Source organism: Sprattus sprattus (genome assembly GCF_963457725.1).
Source record: "Sprattus sprattus genome assembly, chromosome: 8".
Taxonomy (NCBI): Eukaryota; Metazoa; Chordata; class Actinopteri; order Clupeiformes; family Clupeidae; genus Sprattus; species Sprattus sprattus.
This window is the reverse complement of record NC_137927.1, coordinates 15,529,609-15,543,000: the sequence shown is the minus strand read 5'-3', so window position 1 is coordinate 15,543,000 and position 13,392 is coordinate 15,529,609. Positions and strand designations below refer to the sequence as shown.

The window sequence follows — 13,392 nt, the reverse complement described above, 5'->3', positions numbered from 1 at the left end:
CACAGTAAGCATTAGAGTCTGCGTGATGGATTGCCCCGTGTGGCTTTGTATCTGACCACGCCAACTCTGGCTAAGGGCTTTAGAACCAGATCAATCGATGGGCTGACATTGAAGAATGATACTCCCACTGTATTGTGGAGTAGGGAGGGGGGCAGAAGGAAGAAGGGGGGGTGTTGGTGGTTTTGGAACGAGAGTGTGTGTGTGTGTGTGTGTGTTTAGGGGAGTTAGCAGGGTTTTTAAGGGTCTGGGAGAATTTAATGGGAGTCAAGGTGCTGATTGACAGGTAAGGGTTGGAGAGGCCACAATAATAAAAGGCATTCCACCACAACAGAAAGGAGCTCTCTTTCTCTATATCTCTTTCTTTTGCTGTGACCTTGAATTCCTTCTCAGAAAAAAAAGCAACTTTGTTTTTAGTCGATCAAAAGGAATGCTTTGTTTTATGTGGGTCTTATCTTCTTTAAAAATAATTCCAAGGACTACCGTTAAAAGAATTTTTTAACAAAGCCAAAGAAAATCAATAATTGAGGCTGCACCGATATATGTCAAACCATGCGCAGTGCCCAGTGCGGCCAGGAGAATGAAAAAGATATGTATTAAAATATTGATGCTGCCCTGCACTTTTCTCCAGAGCCAGAGGCATTAGATCATTTTGGTTTTTTTTTGTCTGTATTTGCACACGCGCTCCCTGGCTGCACTGATGAGAGATGCTTATTCATTCATCTGTTCATCTCTGCAACATCTATGAGATCTCTCATGACTTGTGCCCCACCCTGCGCGCAGCCTCTTTAAGTACACGCAGGTCTCACTGCTCGCGTGTGATTGAGAGAGGAAAGCTCTCAGGTGATCAAAGCGAGATCATGGCCAAGGGCAGTGGGTGTCTGAACTTGGGAAAGTAGTGAAAGGGGATATCCTAAACTGACACCATTCTTTTTTTCTCTGTTTTTTTTTAAAGCCAAGCTCTTTTCCCATTTTATCCAGTACCATGTACAGATGTGTAGATACGTACAGTGCAGTATCAAGTCATCATTTACCTTAGCTTATGCTGCCTTATATTTCACACTAAAATATGTAAGCTCTATCTACTTACATTATATTAGCCATTTGTCCTGCCTGCTCAGTGTAGCTATACAGTCCTGTTTGGTAAAACCACAAATTCCACTGAAGTGTTACAAGTGTTCTAATGTAAAGAGTAAGCATTCCTAAGTTCAGTTCCTACCAGCAGTGGGGGCAAGTAAGTGGGTCACGTTCCTCCCCAGTCGCTGAGCGTTTGACTGCTGTTGAGCAGACCTCCCAGCTGCAGGGGCAGGGGCAGGGAGCAGCGGGCTGGGGGCAGGAGGAGATGAAGGGGGTGCGGGGCAGATGGGGGCCTCTCCACCTGAGACCTTCCCCTCAGCCTCCAGGTAGACGGCTGCTCTTTGACAGACATAAATTGCCTTTCCCTTCCTCTATTGAGTGGGCCCCTCGCCCGAACCACTCCATTGCGTTTTGATGGACACGGCCCTGAAAGCAATGTGCAGTAGCATTAAATAACATTCAACCCTCTTTTTCTCCTGCTCTATCCTTCAATCTGTCTTTTTCACACTCTTTCATCTCATTTAATTACATTCTGTATTTTCTTTGAAAACTGGCTTTTTGTCACATGAGCGTATCTGCTAGAAGTGGCTATTAGTACGTATTCACTGTAAATGTAACTGACTAACTGTGCTACCAGTCACGCTATTCTTGCAGTATTAACTGAGGAGAGCCCAGGTGTGTGTGTGTGTGTGTGTGTGTGTGTGTGTGTGTATATATTCTATTACACCTTGAACATAGTTTGCAGTCAAACTGCACACAGCCCACAGTCTAATGCTCTCATTTTATATGGCCTCTCTGTCTTCTTCCTATCAAGGTCATGAGAATTAAATACCATTTAAAGGGTTATTGTGTGTGTGTGTGTGTGTGTGTGTGTGTGTGTGTGTGTGTGTTTGTTTGTGTGTGTGTGTGGGGGGGGGGACTGATGAAAAGAGATTGCCAGTATTAAGAAGAAGAAGAGGAGGGACTGACACAGCTCAGCAGGCATGAGAATCACTCACCTTTCAGCGAAATTCGCCGTTTTGAAAGCAAAATAGGTGACCTACGTGAATCGTGTAGATTCGATGAGTTTTGTTTTTGTGGGGGGGGGGGGGGGGTTGGACATATTTTTCATATTCAGATGACATGTACATTTGTACTGAACTAGTGCTGGCGGCGGCAAGGTGCTCAGTGTTGCCAGATTGTAAATTGCGTATCATATCAAAGGCTCAAAAGCAGTGTTGTTTTTGGCAGGCATTTTAGATTTAGTTTTAGTCTTAGTCTGTTTGACGAAATGCTTCTTAGTTTTAGTCCCATTTTAGTCATTTCTATCTTTGAAAGTTTTAGTCTAGTTTTAGTCCGACGAAAACTCCAAAGGTTTTAGTCTAGTTTTAGTCCGACGAAAACTCAAAAGGTTTAAGTCAAAAATCAAATATACATAAGATGCGTGTATTTATTTAATAGGCCAATACATTTATCATAATAAAGCACACTGATACTGATCTAACTTTCAAAAGGAGGGGAACACAATGTGGCTCCTAGTGCAATTCTACTAAAATATGAGGGGTTGGGGAACAGTAATTATTCTGCCCTAGCAATTACGTGCATGTAAGGCGTAGACAGATAGACAACAATCCAGAGGGTGTATGATGTTCAGGTCTTTACTTTCTGATGCTCTCATTACCAATGTATTTATTGTAAAACTATAAAACAAACACAAACACAGCAAATTACCATATGTCCAATTTATCCCGTTCAACATGTTTCGTGAATAAGAAGCTAGTCACCAGACACGTTAGTTAGCTTAACAGTTGAAAATAGCTATCCCTCCCAACCAAAGGCAAACTACGCTAATTATGAATTGATTTAATTAAATTAACCCTCTTATTAATTACTGCACACCGCACATAACACATCCCACAAACATTACATTTCAACTTACGGACGTTCCACTCCAAAGGTCGGACGATTTGACAGCTTCCATGCAGCTCTTTGAACACGTTAAAATAACTGACTATAACTGAATTCTCGCGGGGGAGACGTAACAAATGCACTCAAGGTGCAATACCGGAATGCACCAGTAGGTGTCCTTCTCGGACAACAAATTATGTTAACAAACATATTAACAAATATCAAGTCAGAAAACTCTTTTTACGACCACCCGCACCCGGCACATGTTTTGAAACTTTGTTCGTCCACTCACTAACAATTTAGTCTCGTCTAGTTCTCGTCTGACGAAAATGTCTACATTTTTCGTCACATTTTAGTCTTTATATGGCTTTGGTGACGTTCGTCTTAGTCTCATTTTCGTCATGGAAAAAAGGGGTCTGACGACGTCATTTTCGTTTTCGTCTTGCCTGACGAAAACAACACTGCTCAAAAGTATCGTATTTGGAGGATAATGAATTATATCTGTCAACACTGGGAAAGTTTGACCAATGACAGAGCTCGCGCAAGAAGGTGGAACGTAAGTGATACCCTTTCCAAAACGTGTAAAGACGTAATAACTCATTTGTGAAAGACCCAGAGAAACAATAATATCCGACGAGGCAAAATCCCGGACAATTTTGGAATCCCTGCTGGACGCATTTTTTTGGTGTGACCGTAATGTTACCATATAAAACGTTAAAACATGTGTTCGGTAACTTAACGGGATGATTCATTTCAAGGGGCATAACCTTCAGATACAAGTATGAAAAAGTTAGCAATGATGTGATTAGCCTGGTTACGAGACGGCTACGGTGTGAATAACTGATGGAGTAAGATAATTTAGCTACATTAACTCAAACGCCACGGAGACTCCCTGTTCTAACTTTGAATCGCTCTGTTGGGGCAAAGTGACCATTGCAAAGGTGTTTGACTACAGACTGTTAACGTAGCAAATAATTCCTACTATTTCAGCCAGTCAACTTACAAGCCTTGCAGGTATAAAACAAATCATGACGTCAGATGACCATTTTCAGTCTCGTTACCATAAACAAGACCCAATACAGTGCAACCCTGAGCACTGACATGATAAGCACTTTGGTGACAAGAAAGGTGAGCATGGCTGCAAAGGGGACTCTTGTCACATGGAAGGCTTCAGTGATGCTCTGCTCAAAAAGGCCAAGTCGCCAAGCTATGAGGCAAATCAGTCAAGAGCAAGTGCCACTGGAAGTAGATAGATGGATACTTTAATAGGAGCTTAACATATTTTTAAATATATATATACAGTTATTCAACATAATAAATCAGCGGCGAAAAAAAACAATAGAATCATATTTTCTTGACAAGAATTCCATAAATGAAAAGAGATCCTTACATTTTGCATCATTTAGTACTTCTAAAGAATATATGATTGTATTGTTTTTTTCGCCGCTGATTTATTATGTTGAATAACTGGATGATGCGAGTGCATGGAAATATTAACGCGAAGGGCCTCGCCAATAAAATGTATTGAAATCTGAATTACATAACATTGTATTGGCTGTCAATCATGATGGAAGAGTAGACAAGTTAAGTTACGGCATCTCTCGTGGGGGCTATGCATTAAGCCATTTGTGGTGCCCTTACCACATTGTGCCTCATATACTGTAAATGATAGACCCAGTGACAGGCTGGCATGAAATGGCTTGCATAATACTAAGTAAGGAGGCCAAAATATTTTTTGACTCATGGCTGAAGCTAAGTTTCTCCAGCTCTCCCCAGGTTGGAAAAAAAGCATCTCAAACTTCATCAGATTGACGCTTTAAAATATGGAATATTTAAATTTTACTTACAGGGGGGGCACGCCCCCGGACCCCCCCAGAGGGGTAATATCCTCCTCACCTTTTTCACACCTTACCCGTTTTCATGCCTGCTCAGATACCTGAGGAAGGGGGCAAAAAGGATGAGCAATGGGTTGTAGATAACAAGAAGTGTGTGTGTGTGTGTGTGTGTAGAAAGGCTGAGACATAGGAAGACTGTTAAGAGTGGGGAAGGCAGTGAAGCAGCAAATAATGAAATGGAGAGAGAGTGTGTGTGTGTGTGTGTGTGTGTGTGTGTGTGTGTGTGTGTGTGTGTGTGTGTGTGAGAGAGAGAGAGAGAAAGAGAGGGAAAGAAAGAAACTGAGGCAGGAGGGCTTGGGGAGACGTGCCCCTCCCAGGGGGCGACAGAGCCAAGGAGAGAATCTGTCGTTCACCTTCAATTAATTCATGCTCCTCTCCCACTGTGTGCAGCAGGAGCAGCCAGGCATGCTGTGTGTGTGTGTGTGTGTGTGTGTGTGTGTGTGTGTGTGTGTGTGAGTACCTGTCTGTGTCTGCTTGAATGCACGCTTCACTATTGATATCAACATGAGAGATGCTTGTGTTTTTTATTCTTTATGCTGAAGCACGGTACCTCCAATTTTTACATTAGTAATGTTAACATGCGTAGCAACAGTGTTACTGTGGACGTGAGTGTAACTGCTATCTCTGGACTGTTTTCATGAGAGCACATTAATGCACACATGCTATAAGCGTGGGCACATGAGATCATTAATGCACACATGCTATAAGCGTGTGCACATGAGATCATTAATGCACACATGCTATAAGCGTGTGCACATGAGATCATTAATGCACACATGCTATAAGCGTGTGCACATGAGATCATTAATGCACACATGCTATAAGCGTCTGCACATGGTTATGGTTATTTATGTATCACAGGAAAAGTTGGAGGCTAAAGTTTTTTTATGGTAAATCTGGTGAAACAAATGTTATGTGATATCATTATTGTTTTACCAAACAAATAAAAATAACAGACACATAAGGAGCATTGCTACTCATGCAACAACTGAATTGTACAGAGCAAACTGAACAAACTAAGTACTCACAGACTGCAAGTCTCAAATCTGTTGATTAAAGCAGATTTTTTTCTTGGCCTCGTATGTAGTCAGACTTTGAAGCCGATGTGACCACCAGCAACAGATTTGACCTCGCACCAATAGCAGTGACCTTGAGCGAGCTGTCTTTGTTACTTCTGGTTTTACCTATTTAAGCAAATAACGTAGATTTTTGTCTTTTAAAACACACAGGTGTGGGAGCACTTGCTGAGCTCCAAGGCTCCCATGGTGAACGTGTTCATGGCCGTCCCCACCATCTACTCGAAACTCATCCAGCACTACGAGCAGCACTTCACCCAGCCCCGCGTCAGGGACTTCGTGAAGGCCGTGTGCAAGGAGCGGATCAGGTACACCAGAGGCTCGCTCACATGCCCGTCTGTGAACAGCACCACCATCACACATACACACACACACACACACACACACACACACACACACACACACACACACACACACACACACACACAGACACACACAGGAGTTCCTGTGCAAGGCTTTGAAGTACAGTATGGATCTGAAGTCGTGGTGCATTCTGATGCGATAGATAAGATGCTATCGTTGAGTTAACTCCCAGTCAAATACTATCAGCAAGCACCACAGTTGTGTCCTAGAGATGTCCTAGATAGCTGTTGCATTGATCTGAAAGTAGATTCTGTGGTATGTTGGTCAACTTTTGGTATCTTTTTTTTTGTGATCAATTTTTTATTGACACCATTTATGCAGTCAAGACATTCATGCAGTTACAACATGCAAGACAAAAGTATATCAGCACATTATTTCCATTTATCATCTGGTGTACATTTGGTATCTTGAAGCATATACAGTGGGGAAAATAAGTATTTGAACCACTGCCGACTTCGCAAGTTTGGCCACTTGCAAAGAAATGTGTGATCTAGAATTTTAATGGTAGGTGTATTTTAACAGTGAGAAACAGAATATCAACAAAAAAATCCAGAAAACTGCATTTTATAAGATTTATGACTTTATTTGCATTTGAAGCAAAAAATAAGTATTTGAACCCCCAAGCAAACAGCAAGAATTCTGGCTCCCAATGGCCAGTTATGTGCCCAAAAAGCACACAGATTAGTCCTCATTAGGTCTAACAAGGTATACCTGATCTCAACTGGTGACCTGTATAAAAGAAACCTGTCCAAAGAATCATACTTCACACCCTCAACCTCACCACCATGGGCAAGACCAAAGAGCTGTCCAAGGACGTCAGATATAAGATTGTAGACCTGCACAAGGCTGGAATGGGCTACAAAACCACCGGCAAGCAGCTTGGTGAGAAGCAGATAACTATTAGTGCGATTATTCATAAATGGAAGCAACACCAAACAACTGTCACCCGCTCTAGGTCTGGGGCTCCATGCAAGATATCCCCTCGTGCGGAATCAGTGATCATTCGAAAGGTGCAGAATAACCCCAGAACTACACAGGGGGAGCTTGTGAATGATCTCAAGGCAGCTGGGACCAGAGTCACCAAGAAAACCATTGGCAACACACCACGCCGTAATTTTTTGAAGTACTGCAGCACTCGCAAGGTCCCCCTGCTCAAGGAAGCGCATGTACAGGGCCATCTGAAGTTTACCATTGCACACTTGAATGATTCTAGGGAGGATTGTGAGACAGAATGTGGTCAGATGATACCAAAATCAAGCTCTTTGGCATCAACTCGACTTGCCGTGTTTGACGGGGGGGGAATGCTGAATATGACCCCAAGAGTACATCATACCCACCATCAAGCATGGAGGTGGAAACATTATGCTTTGGGGCTGTTTCTCTGCCAAGGGTACAGGACGACTCCACCGCATCAAGGGGACTATGGATGGGGCCATGTAAGGTGGAATATTGGGCTTGAACCTCATTCCCTCATTCCCTCCCATTGAAAACACAACCTTAAAGATTTGGAGAGGATCTGGAAAGAGGAGTGGACCAAAATCCCTCCTGAGATGTTTGTAAACCTGGTGACCAACTACAAGAAACGTCTGACGTCTGTGCTTGCCAATAAGGGTTATTCCACCAAGTACTAAGTCATTTTTGTCAGTCAGTTTTGGGGGTTCAAATACTTATTTTTTGCATCAAATGCAAATAAAGTCATAAATGTTATAAAATGCATTTTTCTGGATTTTTTTGTTGATATTCTGTTTCTCACTGTTAATATACACCTAACATTACAATTATAGATCACACATTTCTTTGCAAGTGGCCAAACTTGTGAAATCGCAAGGGGTTCAAATACTTATTTTCCCCACTGTATGGCTCGCTTTACAGGATTCAGTGTGACGCCCCGGCTCTGCTATGCCGTTAGGGGTTACACCTCTTCCTACCACTCTGTGGTTCTATGTGGTCATGTCAGCTTGTTATGCTATGTTCAACCTGTAGGAGGAACTGGAGAGCACAAGCTGGTGATGATGAGGGGCGGGGCTCCATGCCAATGGCCATCCCTATATAGAGGTGTCCCGGGAACCTCACACCAGAACTCTCTTCTGCTCTAGCTGGACGTTGGAGCGCTGGCTATGAAGGATTCTCATTGCTTTAATTATATGCATTACACATAGTCTTCCGTACTGACTAACATGACACTTTACTTTACCGTCCATCTCACTTACTGACTATTGTCTTGTTGTTGTTAATAAATGTTAATTGTTTAAAACGTACCCGACGGTGTCCTGTCTTCCCTGTGTTATGGCTACTCTGAGCTAAGTAGCCATCACAGGTGGGGGCTCGTGCCGACTTTTAGGATCCGGTAATTTTCTGCTTTATGCAGTGTTGAAATTGTCTGCGTAATGCAGTGTTAAGGCCATGTTGGCTGTGATAGCGACATGTGGATATAATTCTAGACTATCCTACGGTCTGTGGTGACGTGAGGTGAGTAGGTCTAGTGGTAACTGGCGAGTGTTTTTTGAATGAAATTGTAGTAGTAGGCGTGGTTTGGGCCTTCTGTTTACTCGCTGGTTTGTTTTGGGGAGATCCGCACTGTCGGGGTAACGTTAATTTAAGGCATACAAGGAGAGAATATTGAAAACTCTGATCTAACATCAATATTCACATTTGTGTGGGGTGCAGTCGTGGGTTTTTTCGTAGTAGGGCAGCTTGTTACGAGAGCAAAAAGCTTTCCCCATTTAGAGCGCTTCCGCGCTGGGTTTTAGGTTCCAGTGACGGGAGTCTGGGCCGGCGGGCACCGCCGCTGATTAAGGCTGCATCGATTTGGTTCGGGATGGCTGGCATCTGACGGTATTGGTGAGTGTTCATTTATTTGTTCACTGATCCCCGGTTCTTGGGCTCCGTCTGAAGCTAGGTCAGTTTAGTCGGGGGGTAAATGTTTAGGGGGAATGCTCCGTGATTTGTTGGCCCTGCTGTGTAGTCGCGTTTTGCACCTTGCTGATTTGTGTGTTTGAATATTTGTTGTTTGGGTGATCGAGTTTGGTTGTGAGAGTTAACACAATAGTGAATTGTTAAGTGCTGTGTTGCACTGGTAATGAGCGCAGTGGAGAATTTTTTGGATGCTCCTTCGGAGAGCTTGTTGCTGCCGCTTACGGTTAAGGAGTTAATAAAAGTAGCTGACTACTATGAGATTGAGATCACACTGCCTAAATCTACAAGGAAAGAACAGTTGGTAGATTTCATTCGAGAGTGTTTGAAAGCAAAAAAGGTCTTGCCTTTTTTTTGTACACCGGTTAGAGGACCAGATCAAACGACCGGTCATAAGTTGAGTGCTGAGGCGTCCGCTATGGCGCAACCTACACTGAGTTTCGAACAGCAGAAAGAGCTTTTGCAGATGCAGAATGAACAAAGGCGGTTAGATGCTGAAGAAAGGGAAAAGGAGCGTGTTTTGGAACAGCAGAAAATGCAGTTCGACGCTGCTGAAAGAAATAAGGAGCGTGAATTAGAGCACATTCGTCTAAACCTGATGGCAGAGGGAAAATACGGCAATTCAAAACAGCCAACCAGTCTGTCAAATATGATTAAATTTATCCCTAAGTTTAATGAACGCGACCCAGATGTCTTCTTTTCTTTGTTTGAAAGTGTAGCGAGTGATCTGGAGTGGAGTAACGAGGACAAAGTCTTATTGTTACAGACTGTTTTGCATGGGCATGCCCAGGAAGCTTTTGTCGCTCTGGGTGCTGGTGATCGAAAAGATTATACCACTGTTAAAAATGCCGTGTTAAAGGCATACGAATTGGTTCCAGAGGCATACCGACAACGTTTTCGAAACAAGCAAAAGTCGTATAAACAAACGTTTGCGGAGATGGGCAGGGAGCTGTCCAATTTGTTTAATCGCTGGCTTGCAGCTGAGGCTGTGGAGGATTTTGAGACATTGTGTGATTTAATGATTGTTGAGCAGTTCAAGAACATCTTGCCTGAAAGGGTGGCTATTTATGTAGGCGAGCACAAGGTGAAAACGGTATCTGAGGCTAGTTCCCTCGCTGATGGATATTGTCTAACGCACAAGACTCATTTCCGTGAATTAACGCCGCGTAGAGATTTTTATCAGCGGGAGCAGCGCTCTGAACGTGTTAATACTGTCCCACGGTTTAATCCTGGTCCTACAGTGAGATATAACACTGCGTCGGGGGGTAAAGGGAATGATGGCAATGTTGACAATGTGTGTAATAAATGCCATAAGCCAGGTCACTGGAGACGTCAATGTCCTGAGTGGTCCCGTAATAGGCCTGGAGAAGGCATGGGCGGCACCAAAGGCGCAGGTTGCGTGTCTTCCGTTCGTTTTGATTGTGTGAGAAACGCACAAAACGTAGTTGGTAGGAATGCCTCCCCGTCCAAGGGTTCTATTTCAGGGGGGAACGAACATTTTAATGTGTGCACAACTACTCCTGACGCTGATTACACTCCGTTCGTGAGTGATGGCTATGTTTCCTTGGTTGGTGACTCTTGTAGAGTGCCAGTTAGGATATTGCGCGACACTGGCGCCTCTGAGAGTTTCATTCGTCAGTCTGTTCTCCCCTTTTCTTCGGCATCCGACACTGATAGTGTGGTTTTGATTCAAGGAATTGCGTTACATTCGTTTCCCGTACCGCTGCATAGGATTGAACTGAGTTCTGGCTTTGTTAACGGCGAAGTGATTATTGCTGTTCGTCCATCGCTGCCGATGGATGGCATTGATTTGATAATGGGCAATAATCTGGGACATGATTGTGTCGTTCCTTGTCAGTCTCCGCCACCCCCTGTGGTCAGTACAGGGGTGTTACTGTCACCTAAGGGGGACAAATGTCTTGAGGATTTTCCGGAGGTGTTCACTGCCTGCGCAGTGACTCGTGCTATGGCTCATGCACAGGTAGAGAAACCGTCGGACGATACAGGGACGTTGTCTAAATTGTTTATTCCTAATTTACCAGCACCTTTATCTGTAGATCAGGTAATTGATGCGCAGGTAAATGATACCACGTTGGAAAAGTATGTTGCAATGGCTACGGATAATCAGAGTGTGGGTCATGGTTATTTTGTCCAAAATGGGTTGCTGCTTCGCAGGTGGTTGCCTCATGCAGGTACTGATGTGGCAGGTCAGGTACTGCAGGTGGTAATGCCCACAGTGTACCGTGAGTTGGTGTTGAAAGCTGCTCATGGCGAAACATCTGGTCATTTTGGTGTAAGGAAAACTTATAACCATGTGTTGCAACATTTTTACTGGCCTCGAATTAAAGGTGATGTTGCAAGATTTATTAAATCATGTCACGTTTGCCAGGTTACGGGGAAGCCGAATGAGACCATAAGACCTGCGCCTTTGAAGCCTATCCACTCGGTTGGTACTCCTTTTGAGCATTTAATCATTGACTGTGTTGGACCCCTGCCAAAGTCAAAGTCTGGTATGGAGTTTATGGTCACGGTGATGTGTCAGGCTACCCGTTATCCTGCAGCATATGCCGTGAGGTCGATTACCACTAAGGCTGTAGTGAAGTCATTGTCTCATTTTATTTCTATATTTGGCATACCGAAGGTCATTCAAAGCGACCGTGGTTCAAATTTTACATCGAAGACCTTTGCTGAGGCATTGAAACAGCTGAGCATTAGGCATAATCTCAGCAGTGCATATCATGCGCAAAGCCAGGGTGCGCTGGAGCGTTTTCATGCCACCTTGAAGTCCTTGTTACGGGCTTATTGTGTAGAGCTGAAGCGGGAATGGGAAGAGGGCTTGCCATGGCTCCTTCTGGCGGCACGGGCTGTCGTGCAGGAGAGTACAGGTTATAGCCCTAATGACCTCGTCTTTGGACACAAGGTGCGTACACCTCTGTCTGTGTTAGGCAGTGAGTTGGACTGTACGGAGCCACCAGAGAGCTTGGCCGAGTATGTTCAGGGTTTTCGTCGCAAGCTGTTCCTGGCATGGAAAATGGCTACTGAAAATTTGAGTAATGCTCAAAAGAAAATTAAGAAACTGTATGACCGTAAGGCAGTAGTAAGGGCTTTTAGCCCAGGGGATCAAGTACTTGCGTTGCTGCCTATAGCGGGTTCACCGTTTGAGGCCAAGTACTTGGGGCCGTACACTGTCATTCGCCAGGTCTCTGAGCTTAATTATGTTGTGTCGACTCCGGAAAGAAGACGAAAAACACAGCTTTGTCATATCAACCTGCTCAAGCCTTATTTCTCTTCATCTCCACAGACACAGGGGAAGGAGGCGAGGCTGAAACCAGTAGGGCTCGCTGTGGGGTTGGACGCACCCGACATCACTCAGGTGGCAGCTGAGGATGGCGTGTGCGGGCCTGATGATGCAGTGTTGCAGGCTCGGCTGGGCAATAGCGAAATGCTTGCCAATTTGGATAGTCTTCTTGGTCATTTGAAGACTGACCATCGGGAGCAACTCAAAAGTTTAATTTTTGAGTTTTCCTCCTTATTTTCTGACACACCGACCTGTACCAGCGTGATTGAGCATGATATCGACGTAGGAGATGCGAAACCTGTTTGTCAAAGGTTTTATCGTGTCTCACTCGACAAGCGGAAAAGTCTTGACTCCTCTGTGCAATATCTCCTTGATAATGGATTAGCCGTACCATCGTATTCCAGCTGGGCTTCTCCTTGTCTGCTGGTTAAGAAATCTGATTCTTCCTTCAGATTTTGCACAGACTATAGGAAGGTTAACACGGTGACAAAAATTGACTTGTTTCCGTTACCACGAATCGAAGATTGCGTTGACCAGGTGGGTAGTGCACGGTTTGTCAGTAAATTTGACTTGCTTAAGGGTTATTATCAAGTGCCATTGACTCCCAGGGCCCAAGAGATTTCAGCATTTATAACATCGTCTGGACTTTACTCTTATACCAGGATGAGTTTTGGACTGCGCAATGCCCCGTCAACATTCCAACGACTCATGAATAGAGTTGTTGGAGGGTTGGAAGGTTGTGCCGTGTATTTAGATGATGCAGTGTGTTATGCAGACACCTGGGATACACATCTGAGCCGCATTCGTGCATTTTTTGAGCGGTTGCTGGAAGCAAATCTCACCGTAAACCTTGCAAAATGTGAATTTGCACAGGCTACTGTGGTTT

At 44.1% G+C, this 13,392-nt stretch overlaps 1 protein-coding gene across 1 annotated transcript in view; it reads left to right on the top strand.

Annotated features, from left to right (window-relative positions):
- Nucleotides 1–13,392, top strand: part of acsf3 (acyl-CoA synthetase family member 3) — a 43,772-nt gene that overhangs the window by 4,738 nt on the left and 25,642 nt on the right. Inside the window, exon 4 of the mRNA XM_080843819.1 lies at nt 6,086–6,240. Within this exon, the coding sequence (XP_080699945.1) occupies nt 6,086–6,240 (155 nt within the window). The remainder of the gene's footprint in view (nt 1–6,085; nt 6,241–13,392) is intronic.